The sequence below is a fragment of the Watersipora subatra genome, chromosome 8 (assembly GCF_963576615.1).
Source record: "Watersipora subatra chromosome 8, tzWatSuba1.1, whole genome shotgun sequence".
In the NCBI taxonomy this organism is placed as follows: domain Eukaryota; kingdom Metazoa; phylum Bryozoa; class Gymnolaemata; order Cheilostomatida; family Watersiporidae; genus Watersipora; species Watersipora subatra.
Genome location: NC_088715.1, coordinates 15,488,937 through 15,511,716, shown reverse-complemented (window position 1 = coordinate 15,511,716; position 22,780 = coordinate 15,488,937). Strand labels below are relative to the sequence as shown.

At 37.8% G+C, this 22,780-nt stretch overlaps 2 protein-coding genes across 2 annotated transcripts in view; one reads left to right on the top strand and one right to left on the bottom strand.

The window, feature by feature from the left end:
- Positions 1–16,138, top strand: part of LOC137401738 (arrestin domain-containing protein 3-like) — a 30,285-nt gene extending 14,147 nt beyond the window's left edge. Inside the window, exons 4-7 of the mRNA XM_068088206.1 lie at positions 819–969; positions 5,789–5,897; positions 13,527–13,792; positions 15,589–16,138. Coding sequence (XP_067944307.1) covers positions 880–969; positions 5,789–5,897; positions 13,527–13,792; positions 15,589–15,783 — 660 coding nt within the window. The 5' untranslated portion in view covers positions 819–879 and the 3' untranslated portion in view covers positions 15,784–16,138. The remainder of the gene's footprint in view (positions 1–818; positions 970–5,788; positions 5,898–13,526; positions 13,793–15,588) is intronic.
- On the bottom strand, positions 10,732–12,733 carry LOC137401838 (uncharacterized). The gene is made up of 5 exons (XM_068088309.1): positions 12,704–12,733; positions 12,039–12,171; positions 11,693–11,782; positions 11,494–11,512; positions 10,732–10,912 (listed from the first exon to the last, which is right to left on the bottom strand). Exons 1-5 carry the CDS (start codon positions 12,731–12,733, stop codon positions 10,732–10,734), a joined length of 453 nt encoding a protein of 150 aa, XP_067944410.1.
- Positions 16,139–22,780: the final 6,642 nt, after the last annotated feature.

Genomic DNA, 22,780 nt, shown 5'->3' with positions numbered 1-22,780 from the left:
TAAATATCAAACATAATGAATATAAAAGTGTCGGTCTAGTAGAGGTGACAATCAGTTGAAGGGGGGCGCTGTACTTTTCAACCCTCTTCCTATACTAGCATTCTGTTACCGGCGCCGTTCAAATAAAGGTGACATTCAAATAAAGGTTTTACAGTATTTTTCAAATTAGATTTTTTTAGATTCTGGTCTTTGTTCATGAAAATATATAAAACTACAAAGTTAACCTCTATCACCAGCCTATATCTCCGCATCAGCTGTCTCATGCATCGCGAAGTCAACATTTTCGTTTGCTTTTCTCTAAAATCAAGTTTCTTCTTTGTATTGACTACTTTTTAGTAACCTGGCAGTCTTGCATGCTGTAAGAAGTAGTCAGGTATTTTAACTATATGTACGATTATTTGGAATTGCTCGAAGGTGGGTCGATTAGTGCAGTTATTAGAATGACAGGTTGTTAAGCCAAATGTTCAGAGTTCGAATCTTGTTGGAAGGAAATGTTTTTCCTAACCTCTAACTGCGGCTTTGGACAGGTGGATTTATTTATTAATATCAGTGTGTTGCGTGCACCTCAAGAGATCATCAGGTGTAATAAGTATATGCATAACTATTCCTCAGCTCAGAAGGTGGTTGAGAAGCACAACTGGTAGCCTGTCTGTCTGAAAAATGAACTTTCTGAGTTCGATCCCCAACCCAAAGGACAACTTTTTCCTAACGCTTAGTGTGACTTCGGATGGACGTCGTTCTTATTATAGAAAAGGTTGCTAAATGCATGGTGTTTTCTCGGTTTGTTTTGAATTTATCGTCTCTTTTCTTACCCTCAGGCACCTGCCTTCCAGTTACACCGGGGACTGTGGCCACATCACTTACTCGCTGAGTGCCAAGATGGATCGGTTTGGAGTTGTCTTTGATGACAGATCATCTTTTGTTATCAACGTTTCAAACCCACCCCCACTCAATCCTGCTGTACATGAGGTAAGTGGCAACGTTAGCAGGTGCTAATAGCTATGTAGTTGCTTGTGAGTTTCTCATCTAGCATTCAAGAAAGTTACCATAGCTCAAGTTAATCGTTTACCAATAGGAATTTTCAGTGAGTTTTGACTGTATAAAAATGTCTGTATAAAAACTGTGTAGCTTTACATTGAGATGTTGGATTTGCCTCCTCCGTAACCACTATGAATTCAAAAGAAAAATTGGACAAAATTAAAAAACAATCCCTCTGACAAATCAGCGATTATTTGAAGTAAAATGATTACACACTACTATTACCTATATAATAGGTAATAGTAGTGTGCTATCATAGGTGATGTCAAACTAAATATATTAACAAAATATGCAACCATATGCACATATACACACGGGCAACCATATGCAACATACAATGGTTACCCAAGGCGCTGCTGTAGTGTAGTGGTTGGTATGCTGGCTTATGATCGGTGGGTTGGGGGTTCAAATCACTTAACAACCATGTTAGTTTTTTGGAAAGGCATCCAACAGCAATTGCTTCTGTGCTCCAACAATCATGCCAGCATTAGTAGGCCTACAAGATATGGTTGCCCACAGCGACCCAACAAGGTAAAAGAAATTAAATACAAAGGTTACACATTAGGCTATGTGTCTGTTTGCTATAGTTCAACTCTTTAGCTTATTTACTACAGTCACATGCAAAAGTCCTAATTATGGTTGATAAGGTCAGCCTTGACCATCTTTATAGATGACCATATTTATAGTAATATTATACATAGTATAATAGTTATACATGTGTATTTATAGTAATGTTGGCTTCTTATCTCAAATGGCTTTTTCCTGCCACATTGTCACACAAGTATTCTTTTATCCGTTGAATCTTTCCTGTAGTGACTATAGAAGGGTAAAGTATGATAGGGTAAAGGAACTGACCTAGTTTTTCTACTTGCTCACCTTGAATCAAACCATTCGAGTACAAGGCAAGGCTATATGTACATAAATCTAAGTGTTTTTCTTGTCATTAAACTCTATGTCCAGTTATAGCGATTAAATTCTAGCAATAAAACATCTGCTTTGTACTGGGGTTGAACTCGGAAACCCGATTCGTTTGGAGCACACATTCACCTCACCACTCCACGCAGCTATCTTGCCCAGCTACTTGCATCATACTTGCAGCTACCAATCAAAGTGCACGTTACTTCGCATCCATGCATCTGAAGGCTCCCAGCTTGATTGCTGGAGTGTGTAATCTTTTTACCAACGTTTTAGCGACACGATAGTCAAGTTTTTTAGTGGCGTGAGTTTTTTTGTGATCTGAATCCGGTGTTAAAAATGTTCTTTTTAAAACATAGGCTTCTCTTAGCTGGCTTACACACTGAATATCTTGCCTGCAACACTCATTGAATACAAACAAAACTGTGCCTATTTTCTTTATTTACAGTTTTTACTTTATTTCTTTATTTATTTTAATTGAAACTAACTTCTTTTGTTACTACCTCTTTTATTTCATACCTTTTATTACTATCAATATCATTTAAAGCATGGTTGTTTGTATGCAGGTTATATGGATATAGTACATTAATATGCAGAATTTTCTTTTATCAATAGATGAGTTGAGTTTATTGGTGCCTTCATTTATAGTTTAGAATGATAAATGTGGTATGTTAAATGAAAATGAATTTTCTGCGCAAAAACATTTTTATTAGCCGTGCAACGCCAGGCATTCACCTAGTAATGGTATATTCATAAACTCCTTTGGTTCATTGTAGTGGTAATTGTGTAATGTAAGGTGCAATTGTTGGTGACCTTTTCGTGCCATTCTTGTAATATTTTGAGATTCCAACTTTAATCATTTTCAATAAATTATACATAAGCATAGAAACTGAAATGCCTCAAACCTGCAAATACAAAAGTAACTTGATTTTCAGAGTTTTTAGGTTTAATATGGCTCATTTAAACTACTGCTTGTGCAGTGGTGAGAATACATCTATTAAAATTACCATTGAGAAAGTTACTGACCTGAGGAGACGAATCCCAATTGCTTTTCAATGGATTTAAAACATAGTGCAGTCTTTTCTTTTGCAATACTCTCATTCACAGTAGAGCGGGCACTCCTACAATATAAATAATCCGTTCCATGAACGTTTACATTATAGTGATTTTACGTTATACGAACAGTAAAATGCCTAACCCATTCCGAAATCTTTTCAAACTCACCCCTTAGGCCATACTGAAAAAAAAAAATAGACTTAACTTTTTAATTTGTGGACTGCACCGCAACTGCAGTATCATTGGTTGGCATTGACAACATTTCTCCTTTTTCTGATCAACTTCACTGGTTCTATGGACCATGATTGCGATATTTTTGCAATAAGTTGATGGGGAACCCGCATCTTAACGTTCATTTACCACAATTTGCTTATTTTTTTAAACAGCAGTCTATTCTGCAAAGCAAAACTAGTGACAGATAATTTTATATGTCTGCAATAAAATGAAGCAAAAAACATTTTTACTATAAAAAAGCGGTACTACCTGTTCTTCGTTTATCTGTATCCAGGGGTCAAGGTTAGGATGAAAAATAACTTTCAACAATTCTCCAATTCATGACATTCAGATTAGTAGACTGATGCCGTAATACCTGCACCAATTGATCACCTACAAGAATTTATGAACAATTGCGCAGCTATCCTATTCTCTGTCGACATAACTGATGAACCATCACGACGAACTAGAAAGTTGCGGGCGAACTAGAAAGTAGCATATATATATATAATATATATATACAATTTACAATAGATATAATGCTATATCCGCGTCGGTTTTTCTCTTGCAAGTGCAGCAAGAAAGGTTACCATTCAAACCAAATGTGAGAACTCGTTCGACTTGACACTTTATGTAGATAGAATTTTTTATATAGTACGAAGCAAAAACGTCACATAAATTTTTAACGTTTTCTGGAATTTACATTATAAGAAATACGCGTAATAGGAGCGTCTACTGTGTAGTTGAACACTAGTACTATCACCATGTTTTCATTATGCGTACTTGGAGTTGTCCACACATGAGTTAATGTGCAATTAAGTATTTTAATAGACATTGCATGATGGCATTTAACGCCAGCCAGCGCTTTGTTAAAAAGACTAGGCTGTGGTGCTAATTATTGACCCGAAAGGTCAATAAGTAGTCAATAAGATGCATTCTTGTCACGCTTAGCCACATTCCAAACATTCACTATGTTTCCATGATGTGCAGTGCTTCGGAGTGGCGCCCTCTCCAAATCATGGAAACGGCGGCTTCGCACTGAAATCACTGCGCACTGATCAGTGCAAATTCGCAGCAAGAAAACAGCTGCTGTGCCGTGGCTGCGCATAGCTCTCATGCCGTGGAGATGGATTCTTCAAGGGCCGTGAACTAGTACAAATGTTATCCCGCTAATCTTGTTTTTTTCTATTCTTCCGATCTTCTTTCACCTATATTTAATTATGGTCTGCACCCACGAGGATGATGAGGTGATTACTTTCCTAGACTTTGTTATCGATGCCAACACTTTTCGAAAAATAGGTGGCAAGTCCTAAATTAACGTTTAAATAATATATTATTTAAAAAATACTTATTAAAAATATATTAATTTATAAAAAATTTTGTTAAGGTTTGTAAAGCCTTGTGAATGTGTATTGTAGATAAAAGTATAATGATGACAGAAGCATAAAAAGACCGTTTCTGACCTTCGGTATCCATGATCGATTCTATTTCTCCATCAGGCGATTCGATTAATACAATTTCTCTTCTCTGCTAATTTGCTGAAAACCACTGCGCAGCATGGAAACGTACAATCGCTCGACTTTGGAGGGGGCTGCTTCGCAGTACTGCGCACCATGGAAACATAGTGATTGGCAAACATTAGTGCAACTGAACTGCTCAAAACGAAATAAAAACTACTGCTGAAGCGCTAAAATGCTTAGAATGGAATATTTTGCATATGGAAAATCAACATACACGTTGTCTTATGGAAAATCACCTACAATCCTCTTTTTAGCAGGAATTAATTTGATTGGTTTATTTTGAGCTGGTGATGTGATGTCATTGCTGCAGCTGCCAACATTTCTAAGTCTAAGCGTTTTGTGAAACGTGTGCGGGACAATTTTGTTTTAAATTTGGAGTTATCTTTACATGAAAAAGGTTTTGATGATTTGGCGCGCAGTGCAGTTTATTGAAAAATTGGACTGTGGCCATTAATGTGATCAAGCCATTTTCACCTCTTTTTATAGTTTTTATAAAATTTTATTTGATGTAACATGGTTGAATAATGGCCGAGGGAATGCGTCTATTGTGGATATGATTGTGGGTGTTTTACTATCCAACCTACCTTGATGCACTGCTTGAGAATTAAGGTCTATTCCTCACTGCTGTCTAGAATTGGAACCATTTTATATTTCAAAAGTCCGCAAAGTTTTGTACTAAATGGTTGTTTTCTTTAATTTCAACGCGCTTATGTATGAGGCATAGAATTGCCCAAATTTAGCTGTACTAAATGTATGACTACAGGCCATTTTATGAAAAGTCATACTGCTGGCAAATATCCCATGTATTAGTTAATGGAATTTCAAAACTAGCAGTACCGCCAATATACATGTATGTCACCCTTGGTATGGTATGGCGTGTCAAGAGAGATAACTCTAAATTTAATTTTTCTTCAAGTAAGATTACAAAAAATTATTTCATAAAGTTCCTGATCTTTGTGATTACTAGAGCATGGAAGCAGTTTGCCTCTTGATCTATTTCCTTATTCTAATTCATCAAACACCTCACTTCCTTTTGACTATTTTAGCAACCTGCCGTTGCGGAAAATTCGCATACTGATTGCTGCCTTTGCTGTGCTTCTGGTCCGGTCATAGTGACAGCCAACATCAACAAGTCTGGACTTGCCATCGGATCAGGTATGTAGGTTCATGTCAGATTAGCTCGCCCTCCTACTGAATGCACACCGTTTGCAGTTGTCAGACCTGCTCCCAATACGTGCCACTAGGATTATGGATAGTCTACTGTAGATTGTATCTACTTTTATATTAAGTGTGACTGATAGTCTCTGGCTTTAAATTAACATACGACCGATTTGAGCTAATTCAAATATCAATTAGAGTTGCCTTCTCTTTTTGTTGTCAAAGGGGATCATTTTTATTAGACTTACATGGAATGAAAACTGTTAATGTTTATCATTAGCTTTAAATAGCCTTGACTCAATATCCTTGACCAATAAAATTATTCAAATAGTATTATCGAGGATAAACTAAGTTTTTATTTCAGTAGTCTACATACTGTGTCTATTAGAGAGTTGCTAAACATTACTGACATACAATAATGGATCCAGCAATAGCTGAAAAAAAACAAAAACTCGAGCTGGTTTTGTGTTTTTGTTGGCTACTGACTACTGGATACTAGTTTACTCAAATTAGCCAATGACATCTGCATTACCTGCCACTGTTTATAAGTTGTTTTTAATGCCTGTGCAATGTCAGACATTTGACTAATATATATATATATATATATATACATATTTTAATAGATAGTACATGAATATATAAAACAAGTTATAGAGCGACTAAATATGTCTGATTGTGGTGACATGAAATCAACACACTCAGACCAACTATATATCTCAAAGTTCGTCTGTGTATTTGTCATTGCCTGCGTTGAGATATAACTATTAAAATCTTGGAATTAAAATGCTGCAATCTAATGGATTTGAACTCACGACGATTGTTACCACAACGGTAAAGTTCAGGCGCTCTACCACTGACCTATACAAGGCGTAATGATGGAAGTTGTTATCATATACCGTATAGTGTATGCTCATGCTAATTATTTTAGCACTGCGCCCACTCGTTGCAATGCCTCTGTTGAGAAATATTTAAACATAAATATTACATTAAACCATATCAACAAACATTTCTCTTGAATAAATATATGGCGACTGTTGTACTGCTTTTTATTTAGTCATAATGATTTTTATTCGGTTTTTGCATTTTGTATTAATTGTATCATTACCAAATCATCTGTTTCGTAGTTTACATACTTGCTATTTATTTCACATCTACATTTAGTTTTCTACTAGTTTATTCCAGCTGCGCAGAATACTTCTCAGCTAAACTATGTTTCCTTGTTTCTCATTTAGTACCTTGCATTCCACAATCATTTAATCGAACAAATTCTTTTTCTTTTATACATTGTTATCATATACGCTATAGCGTATGCACTCGCTAAATGACGTATTATTTTAAACTATGAATTCTATTAACTCGATAAAATACGATGTTCTTTTGCATTTACTTGAACTTCCCATTTTTCGTAAGGTTCAATTGCTAAATCACGGTGAAGGTCAATACTTTTCAAGTAGGAATGGCCTTTACATTCTCTCACCCTTCGGTCACTCTTCATACAAAGACATTTCGTTGTCCCATTTTTACATTTGCACCAGTGTCGTCGTATTTAGAGTTTTTATGCATAGCCTCCAGTGGAACAGTAACATTTTTTATATCCACACTTCTATGTGCCCATTATTGTTATTATTAATTGAACATATTCAGGATTTTTATTTTGTTTTCTCAGCTCGGATTGTTTTCTCAGCTGTATCATGACCAAATCCTCTTTTATTGTAATCATAGCAAAACAGACTTAATTTAGCTAATACTTGCTAATTATTTTACATTTACATTTAAACCCTTTTATAGTTATTTTATTTTTTTAAATTTCTTTGATCTTCACAAAACATTTTCCTCATGACATGAAGTTTGAAAATTACAGTTGTTTGACGAAGTTTGAAATTTTTTACTATTGTTTTTATTTTCTCTCAATTTATTTCAATTACACAAAACACTTTTCTCCTGATATTTAGATTGAAAGTTAGAATGGCAAATGTTGTTAAATGCTAAATGTTAAATACAAATGAATTTTCTGTCCAATGATTTTTTAATTACCTGGGCAACGCCGGATAGTACAGCTAGTATATATATATATATATTTACCTTATTACATAATACAGTCAAACATGGATAACTCGGCCACGGATAGCTCGAAAACATGGTTAATTCGAACAGTTTCTTTGGTCCGTTCCCACGTAATGATAAATTGCTATAGATAACTCAAACTCAACACTGTTAACTCGAACTGTTTTTTGCCCAACGGCTACCGAAACGGTTATTATCGCTTTAGAAAATCACTTTATTCAAAGCCATAGAGGTAAACCTCATCTTTTCGTAATTCATAAGCGTTGTTATTACCACCATCGGCAAAATAATTTTGTCAACGACTTTTCTAAAGGTTTGGTCAAATTTGATTTATACTGCTATACGATTAATAGCACGGGCTTGCCGGGTCACGCGCGCAAGGATATTCACCACGCACATACAAAACAAAAACAGCATGTTGTTTTGTATGTGCGTGGCGAAAATCCTTGAGTGCGTGACCCGGCTAGCCCGTGACGAACAGTTTTCCGCCGTTGATTCCGTGTTGAATCAACGTCGGAATGTTGAATGTTTAAAACGTCTTAAAATTGTTTTTATTAAACGTATACGTTGTCTTAGCTAAAAAAAACTATTCATCGTTTGACCTAAACACAGAATACGTGTGTACATTCAATAAGTATCCATTCAAAAAGCGTGAGTGATATACAATGTACCGTTAAACCTCGTAAAACTTTTAATTGAACTGCCTCGGAGTGTTGCTCTTAACGAATCTCAGGTAAAGTAAGGGATTTTTCTTTGGTAACTTTTTCTTGAAGTTGCATAAACTTCAAGAAAAGTCGGCAAAATTGATCGTTGGTAAAACGCTCAAAAGAAAAAGATGTCTTTTCTTTTGAGCATTTCAACAACGATCAAGTTTTGCCAATGTCAATCTAAAAAACGTCCTGGCAATAACATCACCTCAAACAACAAACCAATCTCAAGTGATAGAAAAATCTCTATACTTTTTGATAAAAACGTTTTAAACTTTACATTAGAAGCATTAAATTTGAAACAAGCCATTTGTGCTTTTGATTTATATTATAGTTTGCATATGTACATGTATCTACTAATAAATAAGTAAATACATGGACTTGTGACAGTGCTCTGATAACTTGAACGCTCTGATAATTCGAACACTTTTGCTCGGTCCCGTGAAGTTCGAGTTATCCATGTTTGACTGTATATGTATTATGTATTTATATATATTATTTGTTTATATATGTTTTGTATTTATATGTTATATATTAATGCATTATATATGTTTATGTAATATATATATTTATGTGTTATATATTTATGTATTATATATAATTATGTATGATATATATTTATGCAATATATCAATCAATGTTTGTTTGTTTGTTTATTTTCATCTATAATATAACTACAAAAATAACATGAAGAGTGTTTCTAACAGTATAAAAAGACAAGGGAAATAGAAAAAAATGTCACTCCAGGGAAGGTGATGATGAGGTCCCTGTGCGCAATAGCAAGGCTAATCAAGGCGCGGAACCTGAAAGTAGAGTCAGCAGAAGTATGTCTAGTTGGTTTAGTCGTCTGGTTGTCTGAGGTAGCGCTTCAGTTCATTTTTGAAAGAATTAGCATTTACAATTTTACGCAGTGTAACCGGCAGTAGATTCCATAGCAATGACTCCTGATAATCCAAACAACATTGACCAGCTTTTGATTTAAACAATGGTATTTTAGGTTTATGTGTGTTTGACGAGTAGTTAAATGTGTTATCGTCCTGTTATTGTTTGTTTCGTAAAATGTGTTGTGTGCTTTTACCAGTACTTTGTATTTGTATAACTTTTTAATAGTTAAAACTCTACTTAGGTTGAATAGCGGATTAGCTGAAAAGTCACAAGCTTTCTTGTTAATTATTCTGAGTAAACGGTTTTGAAAAACTTTAATTTTGTTTAAGTAGCAGTCTGGAGCATTTCCCCACGCCTCAACAGAATACGAGAGTTTGGAATTGATGAAGGAATTGTACAGAATTAGCAAAACATCCTTAGAGAGGTACTGAGACAATCGAAAAAACAACCCAGCATAAGGTCTAAAGTCTTTTAACAGTTTGGATATATGATTGCTCCAATTCAGCTGAGGGTCAATAAGTACTCCCAAAAATTTTATATTGTCAGATTTATTTATTGCATGACCATTAATTAGTAGGGATTGTTCATTAAAGTGGTACGAGTTCTGTGGGTTTTTTAATAAAATGTAGCAAGTTTTGTCGAAATTAATCGTTAGTTTATTTTGGTTGCACCAACTCTGAAGGATTTTTAGGTCTTCATTTATCGAATGCATTTGCTTGTAAAGGTCTTTGGATTAAAAAAAAAAGATTAGTATCATCTGCATACAATATTGGGGAAAGTACTTTTAATTGACATGCTAAGTCATTAATATATATTAGGAACAAAGTTGAACCCAATACAGATCCTTGAGGAACACCACATTTTATAGTTTGTGGTGCTGATAGGGTAGTATTTATTTTTGTTCTTTGACTCCGATCTTTTAAGTAGTTTTCTATCCATTTAATAGCTGTTGATTTGAAACCAATAGACTTCAATTTTAATAACAATATATCATGGTCAATGGTATCAAATGCTTTGCTGAAATCTATAAATATACCAAGAACACAATTTCCCTTGTTAAAAGCTTGGAACGTTTTGTTTGTAAAGGAAATAACTGCATCTCTTGTTCCAATACCTTTTCTAAAACCAAATTGATTAGAGTCTAGAATATTATTGCGTTCAGGATAGTCCATGATTTAAAAATTTATAAGTTTTTCTGTGATTTTGCTAAATATCGGAAGAACTGAGATAGGCCTATAGTTTTCACATTTATTTATGTTTCCTTTTTTATACAGAGGGTTAATTCTTGCAATTTTCATACCATCTGGAATAATTTGTGTAGTTATGCTTTTGTTTCTGATGCGAGAGAGTATACAGCTTAAAGAATTAGCATTGCGTTTATAACTTTGCTTGTAATACCATCTAAGCCAGCAGCTTTCTTTTCGCTTACAGAATTTATTGTGTCTATAATCTTTTGGCTGGTAACTGGATGTAATTCAAAGCTTGGATTGTAATCGGGTAGTCTGTAGCTCAAAATTTCAGTTGGAAGCTTTTTTGCTAGAGAGGGTCCAACGTTAGTAAAATATGTATTTAGTTCATTAGCTATTTCTATATCTGAACATATTAAATTGGAAGCGTTGGAAATAGCTTCAAGTTGGGTTGGCACTCTGCAAATTTTTGATGTTGATTTGTTCAATATTTGTGTGTTAATTACTTTCCAAGTTTCTGAAGCATTGGAGCAATTGTTAAAACTGTCCTTGAAATAAGAAAATTTTGCATTCTTCAATTCGGTTGACAGTTGATTCTTGAATTTGTTGTATTTAAGTTTTAATTTCGTATTAAGAGGAGACTTAGATAACTGGCGGTAAATATTGTATTTCTTTTTAATTTTATTCAGCAAAGCATTGGTCAGCCAAGGTTTGGTATATTTGAATCTCTTGTTCCTGAAGGACCCAGACCTCTCAAGAGTGCATTTTGCTATCAGATTTTGAAGTGTTTTAATAAAAAGGGTGTAATTTGTGTTGAGACATTCAGAAATAAAAATATTATCCCAATTTGTATTTGTTATATATTGTGCTAATCTATCGTAATGAATATATTGTTTATTTGTGGTTGAAAGGTTACTGATTTGATCGTTAAAATTAGAGTTTTTTGTACTTATGTAAAAAGTAGGTAGATGATCACTTAAATCACATTTAATAGTTCCTGAAAATATGTTGTTTTCCATTGTGTTTGTTAAAATATGATCTAAACAGGAATGCTTTTGCTTTGATAGTCTTGTTGGAATTGTAAGTGTTTTCAAAATTATATAAGGAAATTATGTTTTTATAGTTTTCACTTGCTTTTTTATCTAGATAATCAATATTAATATCACCTAAAATGAGGTACTTAGACTCTGAGGTAGTTGCAAGAAACTGGTCAATGTCATTTAGAAATAAATCAAGGTCTGAACTAGGCCTACGATAAATTATAATTACCGTAAGGGAATGAACTGAAGCGCCACCAACTAGTCTAAAAGCGTGTACATCTGCCCCTCTCATTGTGATATCCACCGTCTCAACAGCCATGCCACACCGCACATAAGCCCCAGCACCACCGCCCCTGGAGTGTCGCTGTGTACCTGAGAAAAAGTAATTCTGCAATGTAAAATTTGAAGCTTCATTCTCGTAGAACCAAGTTTCAGTAACACATATCACATCAAAACTAGTGTTAATTGTTGAAAGAAATGTATTATATATATTTATATATTATATATATTTATGTATAATATATATTTATGTATTATATATATTTATGTATTATATATATTTGTGTATTATATATATGTGTATTATATATATTTATGTATTATATATATTTATGCATTATATATATTTGTGTATTATATATATTTATGTATTGTATATATTTATGCATTATATATATTTATGTATTATATATATTTATGTATTATATATATTTATGCATTATATATATTTATGCATTATATATATTTATTTATTATATTAATGTATGTATTATATGTAAATCTCAGTGTTTGTTAGTTTGTCGTATGTGCAGTTATACCGATAAAGTTACAGCAATGAAAAATACTATGGTTCTGCAATAAGCCACAATATCCACTATGCCGGATGGCCTACTTGCGATACTATTGAATAATTAGCTCACTTGAATAATTCTAGCTCGCTTGAAGATCATGATTGAGTGAGTGACTCGTAATGATTATGAATATAAGTAAAGGTATTCCAAGCCATGGCAAACTAGTTTATTGACTCAGCTTAGCTTCACATCCGTGCTTCCGCAATATGTAGTTTGTATTACTGTCAAGCCCAATCTTTTTCCTTAACGCCCTAATAAAAGGACGGATGCAGTTCTTATTACAGTAAAGATTCAGGCTCGCTTTAGTTATTCAAATTCATTCTGTGAAGAAACGTAACCAATTAAAAATAGTTTTATATTCAAAGACTCTTTTATCAACTGTGTTTTTCCAGGCATTCTGCTAGTATGTACATATATGTTTGTGTATATGTATATACTTGTATACATGTATATGCGTGTCTGTATATAAATGTATATATACTTACATTGTGCAATCCATCATCATATCGATTTAAAAAATCTTTTACATATGGTGCTGCCTTGAAAGTAAAATAAAAATATCATTAAGTGAAAAAGGATTGCCTTGTACTGCATACAGCACTCTGATGACAACGAGGAAGATAGTGGCTGTTATTTTGGACACATTAGAACGACATCGGAAAATAGCTAATTACTAAAAGCGTTACAAAGCTGTTTTCCAAAGCTGTTTACTTCAGTCTGAAATAGATTGGTCTATCAGAATAAATTTTAGTTTTTCAAACTAAACATTTATCCTGATAGAATCCGCCCTTGGTGGTTTTGTGGTTACTATAAGGAGAAAGGAGTTTGTTGAAACTATCTATGATTCTCTTGTCACTGATCTACTCTGACTATTAAGTCACCATCTTTTCAGGTGAAACTCTCGAAGTTAGCTTATCCGTAGACAACATGAAAAGGAAGAAGATTACTCCTGAGGTGAGCATCCTAGAAGTGACAAGGTTCGTAGCAGGACGGAGACATCGAAATAGGCGAAACGTAATCGCTGTAGCGCAGCCAGGTCAGCCCATCATGCCGAACACTCGGCATAACAGGAGTTCACACGTGATTGGACCAATTCCCCCGACTGTTTCTGGAAACATCGAATCAACTTTTAACATTTCCGTTTGTTATATGGTCTCGGTGAGTTTTTATTTTGTATTTCTGTTGTGTAATTGTTGCAATGGTGATTGCTATACTGTTACCATGGTAATTACAGCATAGCTATACTGTACTACTTTATCAATAGTACTCTAGTAGTATATCAACTACCTGTAGTATTGTTACTCTGTACTACTTTATCAATAATACTCTATAGTAGTATATCATCTACCTGTAGTATTGTTACTATGTACTACTTTATCAATAGTACTCTAGTAGTATATCATATACCTGTAGTATTGTTACTCTGTACTACTTTATCAATAGTACTCTAGTAGTATATCATATACCTGTAGTATTGTTACTCTGTACTACTTTATCAATAGTGCTCTAGCAGTATATCATCTACCTGTAGTATTGTTACTATGTACTACTTTATCAATAGTACTCTAGTAGTATATCATCTTCATGTAGTATTGTTACTATGTACTACTTATCAATAGTACTCTAGTAGTATATCATCTACCTGTAGTATTGTTACTCTGTACTACTTTATCAATAGTACTCTAGTAGTATATCATCTACCTGTAGTATTGTTACTATGTACTACTTTATTAATAGTACTCTAGTAGTATATCAACTATCCGTAGTATTGTTACTCTGTACTACTTTATCAATAGTACTTTAGTGGTATATCATCTACCTGTAGTATTGTTACTATGTACTATTTTATCAATAGTACTTTAGTAATATATCATCTATCTGTAGTATTATTACTCTGTACTACTTTATCAATAGTACTCTAGTAGTATATCATCTACCTGTAGTATTGTTACTATGTACTACTTTATTAATAGTACTCTAGTAGCATATCAACTATCCTTAATATTGTTACTCTGTACTGCTTTATCAATAGTACTTTAGTGGTATATCATCTACCTGTAGTATTGTTACTATGTACTATTTTATCAATAGTACTTTAGTAGTATATCATTTACCTGTAGTATTGTTACTCTATACTACTTTATCAATAGTACTCTAGTAGTATATCATCTGCCTGTAGTATTGTTACTCTATACTACTTTATCAATAGAACTCTAGTAGTATAACATCTACATGTAGTATTGTTACTCCGTACTACTTTATCAATAGTACTCTAGTAGTATATCATTTACCTGTAGTATTGTTACTCTGCACTACTTTATCAATAGTACTCTAGTAATATATCATATATCCGTAGTATTGTTACTCTGTACTACTTTATCAATAGTACTTTAGTGGTATATCATCTACCTGTAGTATTGTTACTCTGTACTACTTTATCAATGGTACTCTAGTAATATATCATCTACCTGTAGTATTGTTACTCTATACTACTTCATCAATAGTACTCTAGTAGTATATCATCTACCTGTAGTATTGTTATTATGTACTACTTTATCAATAGTGCTCTAGTAGTATATCATCTACCTGTAGTATTGTTACTCCGTACTACTTTATCAATAGTACTCTAGTAGTATATCATCTACCTGTAGTATTGTTATGATGTACTACTTTATCAATAGTAATCTAGTAGTATATCATCTACCTGTAGTATTGTGACTCTGTACTACTTTATCAATAGTACTATCGTAGTATATCATCTACCTATAGTATTGTTACTCTGTACTACTTTATCAATAGAACTCTAGTAGTATATCATCTACTTGTAGTATTGTATCCTCTGCCTGCAATATGTTTCATAATTTAGGCACATTTATAATACTAATATAAATTTATCAGTATCTATAATTAATATCTGCTAACTCCGATTTGGCACTTTCACGGTTATGATTCAGATCACGATGAAGGGCTCAAGATTTATGTTGCTTCATCCGATTTTCCTTGGAAAACGTCAAACTGTGTCTCCTAACTACCAGTTCCTTAGTTTATCTTCTGAGCCCCGATATGATCCCGATGCGCCCCCGATGGATTATGACAGCGCTATGTACGCCTCATCTCAGGCCGGACACCCCGCTGCCGTGAAGTATTAACTATGACAGTTTCGCATACGACTTTTCGACTTGCAGCTTCTTGGAACAGTCGAATTTATAAATATTTTTAATTATCTAGTCTTTGCTTTGTATTTTTACTTCCATTATTACACTATCTTATGTGTACTAATTCTTCTATCATGACATTTCAGGCCACTATTGCGATGTGCGGTTACTTTTAACTGCGGGCAATGATGACTATCAAAATTGTATTTGCAATCTTTTACTTTTCACATGCTCACCATTATAGTATTTTTATATGCAGTTCTATCGATGTACCACTTCTGGTTTTATTGCATTTCTGTTATATTATTGAATAGTGCATTTTAATAAATTACATATATTATCTTGTTGACAGTTTGAGATCACTGGAGATCATCATGTGGAGTAAATCTGTATACAAGTTTAATCGGAAATAGACAGATGATTGAGTAGTCTAGTGGTAGCATGTATATCTTAAAATCTGAATATTGACAATCTAAAGCCTGGTGCAACTTTTTCCTCGTAACAGCAATTATTATGGCGACAGATAAACACGCCTATTTCTGTAGTCAGATTCGTGTGATTGGTTGGTGAGACCTGATTTGTAGTTCTATATGACATCATCTGAAGAGTTACACATTTGAAGAGTTTTATTAAAATTAAGGTTTGTAACATTGTTTATTTGAGTGGGTAATCCATAGATATAGTAAACGCTAAATATCGGAATAATCAACACAAGTGAGGCTTATAATTAGCATGACGCAAGGTCATGGTGATGTGTAAAGCTAATCAGCTGATCTGTGAATTCCTATTGACTCAGCACTAAAATCTGCTCAATTTTTCCACATTTTTTGCATATTTTATTGATAATATATAAAACTGACTTTGGATGAGAAAGGCAAGAATCTTACACACATGGTAATGGGTAATACGAATGATTTAGAAGCTTCTATATCATCGATAATACAAAGAGTGACCAAATAAAAATTAAACTAATAACGAACTAATGAATCAATTGAGATTTAGAAGCAGTTAAGTTGGACTACTGTATTAAACACCCATTAGATATGACTGAAAATAACTAGACGAGATAGCGTTTGTTTAAGGTTGGTTGAACTAGATTCCTGCTTTGAAGTGGCATAGTGTATTCTGATTTTAATTTAACGATTTACTATAGTTTTGAGTAGATTGGTGGCATGCACTGTGCATGAGACAATAATTATCCTAGACACCCATCCACTGATGTAAGCTCTATATTGTTAAGTTTATTGTCCTTTTTCAGTATTGTGATCAAATTATTTTGAATCCTATTCCTCTGCTCTAATTGACAGACTCTCTGCTGTAGAGTTTTGATTTTTTTAAATATTGAGATACGCGTGACAGCAGGCTGTTTAGGCCTACAAGTGCGTCGGCAGCTCGTTGTCGAGGCTGTAGGTGTGTCCCGATTGCTAGAAGCCGCAGGTTGCTCATCATCATGGATAGTAGTATCACCAGGTGTAGTATTTTCAGGGTCAGGAAATATGGTGCTGGCTGCTGTCTGAGATGTTCTTCCACGTTTCGACGGGCTTTTTGTTCTTATGGTTGGTGTCTGTATGTTCACAGCTTTTGGCTGAAAGTAGGTTGGATAAGCTGTAAATATTGTAAGTATTGCGTCTGATTTTAGCATTGGTTTTCTTCCAATACCTGGTGGAATCTTGTAGCAGTCTTTCTCGACATGTTCACTGCATAATACAAAGCTTGATGTCGGAGTCCAATCTTATCTTCGCGCCGCCTTTATCCAAGCATTATGGGTTTCAGCTTATTTATCGTTTGGAAAGCGCTGAAATGCCAGATCTGGGCATTTCTCAAGATTGATTGAACATCCATAGGTGCAGCACCAGGCACCAATTGACTTTTTCTTTGCCTAAACATTAACAATACATACATGTAGTAGAATGAATATTATTACATCACTTGGAATGAAACAAAAAGGGCATTTGATCAATCATGCCAAGCTAGATTACAACCTTATCAGCTGAGAGACAAGTTTGTAATGTGTTGTTGTAATCAGTCTAGACACTCTTTCTTTTGATAGTCCCAAGCATTCATTCACTTCACTTTCAATTCAGAATAATCATAGAAAGGTATGTTCGTTGTTATGAGACCATGATAAGACAAGTAAGTTCAGTTGAGTTGGTAGTTGGTTTGTTTCCAGTAGTTTCTTACAACATGAACCAATGATATAGTACACGTGCAAATGTTAGGTTTACCAAGTATTTAAAATTTGTGTTAGCAATATAATAAAGATATTGCTGCGCAACACCAAGCTGCTACGATGACGCACCAACTTCCCCTTTGCCACCAGCCTTCACCACCATGGCGATACACGCCCACAGCAAAATGCTGTCACCAATCTCACGGCAGTACAAATCTGCCAACCCGTAGGCAACCAAATCAGCAGCCTCACTGCTGCCCAATGGACTCTCAAGTCCGATATCCACAGCGCAAATTGTTTTTCAGTAGAAGCACGGCAATACAAATGATCAGCTCACTTGCTCTCCACTGAGCCTTCTGCCAAGCATCTGTTTAACGCCTGCTTATATAGCGAGAGCTGTTAGTCTCCCAGCTTTTCCTTGCTTTAAGCTGGCGCTTTTCGTGAAAAGCCAGCTTTTCCTCAGCCCTGGCTTCCCAAGATAGCCAGCCCTTGCATTACCGGCTAATCAGGAAAAGCCTCAGATATTTACATAATATCCCACATCTCCCCTAGCTTCTTACAAAGCTCACAAGAAAGATGCATTGGTCTCGAGTGACTAGCACTCGTAGTCGTCCAAATACGCAGGATACCATCGCAAACGCTGCGACCGTCTAGGCGGTTCAGGCTGCTCAGGCAGTCTGGCCGCTTCGACCGTTGGCCTGTCTGCTTTAGCCTCGGGTTCGACTTCTTCAGCTGGCAGCTGCGCTCCGTCACCTCCTCGATTTTCTGCCGCTCCCTCGTCGGCCTCACTTAGAGGCCCAACAGGCAGTACAGGGTCAATAACCAGCTCTACCGGCGGCATATTGATGGCATCCACCTCTGGAAAGTGGTTGCCATCTAGACCCAATGATCTAGGTTGAATGTCACTGACAAGTTCATGGCTGACATGGTCAGTACCTATGTCATTACCATAGCGCCGTCGCCTGACATCCTTTACATGCCTAGGCATGCCATCCACACACACTGTGTGCTTAGAGACGACGCTGGTAACCTGACCTAGCATCCACTGCTTTGTGCAAGATGGGGGGTATGGTTTTACCCACACCTCATCACCCACACTAAAACAGCTCTCGACATCTTCCTCAGATGTCTTACTGTTGATATCAAAGGGCACTCGCCATTGGTATCGAAATAGCACATTCGAAGGAACAGAGGTCTCCTCCATTTCCTTCCGAGGCGTTACATTATACCAAAAAGTCGCCTCCTCCGGGGTGATCCCTCCCCTTTCGGCAATCCTCTTGATTGTCCAATGATTTCTCTCAACTATTCCATTACCACCAGGGGCGTAGGCGGCTCGAAAACGAAGAGAAATTCCCCACTTGTCTGCAAACTGATGAACAGCTGCTGACCTGAACGCCGCTGAGTTGTCCTGCAACAACTCATTACACGGCCCGCGCTCAACCATGGTGCTACACAGCTGTGTCACTATCTGGGCTGCAGACTCAGTTTGCAGCCTACGCCAGATGGCAAACTGCGACGGGCCACAGTCCACCACTGACAGAAAAGGACTGTCACCATAATTAGTCCCATCAATAGCAACTCAGCACCAGTTCTCTTCTACGGTCAAATCTCCAACGGCCACAATACTCTCGCCCCGCAATGCAGGGTCAATGCGCTGGCATGCCTCGCACCCAGCCAAGGTGGTCTTTACCTGTTTCCGTGACAGATCTTTACGAATCTGTCGTGCAAGGTAAAGCGTCCTGTCAACCCCCAAAAGGTGCGGCAAATGTGCTGCCCAAATGGCGTCTTCAGGACTTTCGCAGCTGACACCTCAGTTGTTTCACAGTCAGCCTCTCAGTATTCTAGCCAATGCCTTGGTACCCTGGTCATCTGATCAGCTTTATTCTCTACGGAAGGAACAAAGTGAACAGACACTGCAAGTCCATACTCGGCTATAGTGTCACGGATCACCCCCAAACGACGCTTCACAAGCATCTCCGCAACACCCTTTGTTCGGACGCAGTTTCGTCCATCAATGGTGTTGGTCAACCAGTTAATAACTGTAAGCGAATCAATTGCCAACGTGAAAGTTTTGAACCCCCACGCAATTGCCAAATTGATCCCCCGACCAACCGCCTCCAACTTGGCAACATTGATGTGCTGATGGTCAGACTCCTTTCGGAGCCATGAGGCATCCTCCACAATGTTGCCATCAACCTCCAAGGCCACACCCATGCCAAGAGAGCTTGCATCAGTCCACACTGTAACAGAACCACGAGGGTTCACCCTCCAAACTCCTTTGACTGGGTCCTCGCGGTGGGCTCTTGCCAAGAGCTCACCAGCCAGACTGCTGACTGTCTTCCCGACAGGAGAGTCCCAAGCTTCACTGCAGCCCAGCCGTTTTAAAAAACTGCACTGCGGGCGCAGCCACCCTGTCACAGTGTAGTGGCCAACCGGTCGGCCACATATCGAAAACAGCTCTCTATTCGTGAGCGCTGACAGCTCAAAATTGTACTCAGAAAGAGCTGTTCTCCTTGACATCTGCAGATGCCCGCTGGAATCTTTCTGCAAAGCAACACCAAGCAACTGGCCTCCATCTAAAGCCTCAGGCTCCTTTGTCTCGAGCCCATACCTAGCCATGTGGTCTCTCAATCCTTGAGCACTCAGTACGGACTCCTGAACCACTATGTCATCAATATAGTGATCAGTACCACGATGAACACGTTCGTTCAATGACAGAACTTTTTTAAGGGTTGAGGTCATGATCCTTGGTGCACATGACGGGCCAAAACCCAGTCGAGTTAAGGCATAGTGCACACCCTTGTACCTCACGACCTGGAACTTCCACAGGTCCTTGGAAATGTGGATCTGCAGGTATGCGGACTTAAGGTCCATCACCTTCAGCTCGCCCTGCAGCTGCCGCCATTTCCTAATCTTATCAGCGCACACCACCACCACGTCATCACCAGTATGACTCTCGACAAATGCATTCAGCTCACGATAATCCATGACTGGGCGCACATTGTCTTTCGTCGGCTGAACCACTGCCAGCAGTGGAATGATGCCTTCTACAGGCCTGTGCCACCGCTTCAGCCAGCCTTTCGAGATCCAGCTCTCTAGTTCGGCGCAATAGCGCTCCCGCACCTGAGGTGCCTGAGTACATTTATACTCAGATATCCTGGTCTGAAGCCCGTTAGGCAGCTCTCCAGACCACCGCCAACTAACAGTCCAGTGACCTTGGGCAAACTCGGCGATAAAATCTGGGTCCTCAACCTGTATTTCGAATCTACACCTCTCCCAACAGTGACACCACCCATATGATCGATGACATTACCCCCAAGAAGGCAGTCAACCCCGAGATTCCTTAACACACTTATTACTGGCGCGGTGACACGAAAGCAGTGTCCATGCAAACTAATAATAACTCGACATCGGCCTCTCATGTGAGAAACTTTGCCATCGGCCGTTAACAAAGGCTGGCCTGGCCTAATAGGAAGCCCCACCACCACCCGCGGACTCACCAATGTCCGCTCGCTTCCTGTGTCTACGAGACACATGAAACAACGGCCGTTAAGAACAGCCCGAACAACTGGCATACGACTACTGCACATAGCCCTACAAGTTGCCCCAGACAGTACCAAACTGTCCGACCGGACGCATGTACCAATGCGTGCTACTCCATTTCCATCGAAGAGGACGCATTTTTCCATCCTGTCTGCGCCCTCCTCGTGAAAACCCGATCCACCACTGGCATCCCGGCAGCTACGTCATCGCGGGCTCGCTGTTCAGGACAGCTAGCGACGAGGTGCTCAGTGCTGCCACACCTAAAGCAATCTCTGTTGGCAGAAGCCTCTGACTTCTTTCCTGTGGCGCTCTTTCGCCCGAGTCTGTTCTGTTGACAGGCTTTTACACGGTGATTTCCACCACACCGAAAACAGCCGGAACTGCTTTCCTGCTGCTTAGAAACAGCAGCGAGACCTCTTGTCGAGTCTCTACGTGAGCGAGCTTCCGCAGCTCTCCGCGAAACCAAGCGATCTCGCACACGGGCCAGCACGGACCCAAAATCGATCGTGTATGCGTGTTCATGCGCAATGGCCCACTCGTAAATGTAAGATGGGAGCCCCTCGTAAAACTTGACTCGAAAGCCAAGATCATCTGAGAACATCCCTAATCTCTTCCCGAATCGCTCCAAACGATCCAAATAAACATCAACTGTATCGCCAGCACCAAACTGGCAGTTGACAAACTGTCGCCATGCTTCCTGTCGAGGCATGGCATACTCGGCTACCAGTGCAGCCTTAACGACCTCCCAGCTGGAGGCCTCTCCCACCATCATACGGCTATATAGCCGGGCAGCCCCGCCTTGCAGCATATATGGGAGGAGTTCCACCGGCGCAACTCTTTCCAGAGCACAGAGTCGCTCATAGTCAGCGATCCACGCAGACACCTCCACTGGCCCATCGCCGGTGAACCGGAGCAACTGCCGGCTCAGCCGATCCAAAATCAGCCCACGAGCCTGATTGAGAATACTGGCCAAAACACCAGCATCTAACCGCATTGAAGCAGGTGCCTGTGCACCTATTCCTGAAGGAACAGCATCAGCAGGCGCTGGTTTCGGGCCCTACTGGCCCTCAGGATGAGGACCAGTGCCCTCGCTCCCTGACTCCATACCCTCAGGTATGGCCGCCAACTAAGTTGGCTACTTGGCTTCAAAAGCCCTGACCAAGGCTGAAATAGCTTGTTAGCAATATAACGAAAATATTGCTGCGCAACACCAAGCTGCTACGATGACGCCCCAACCTCCCCTTTGCCACCAGCCTTCACCACCACGGCGATACACGC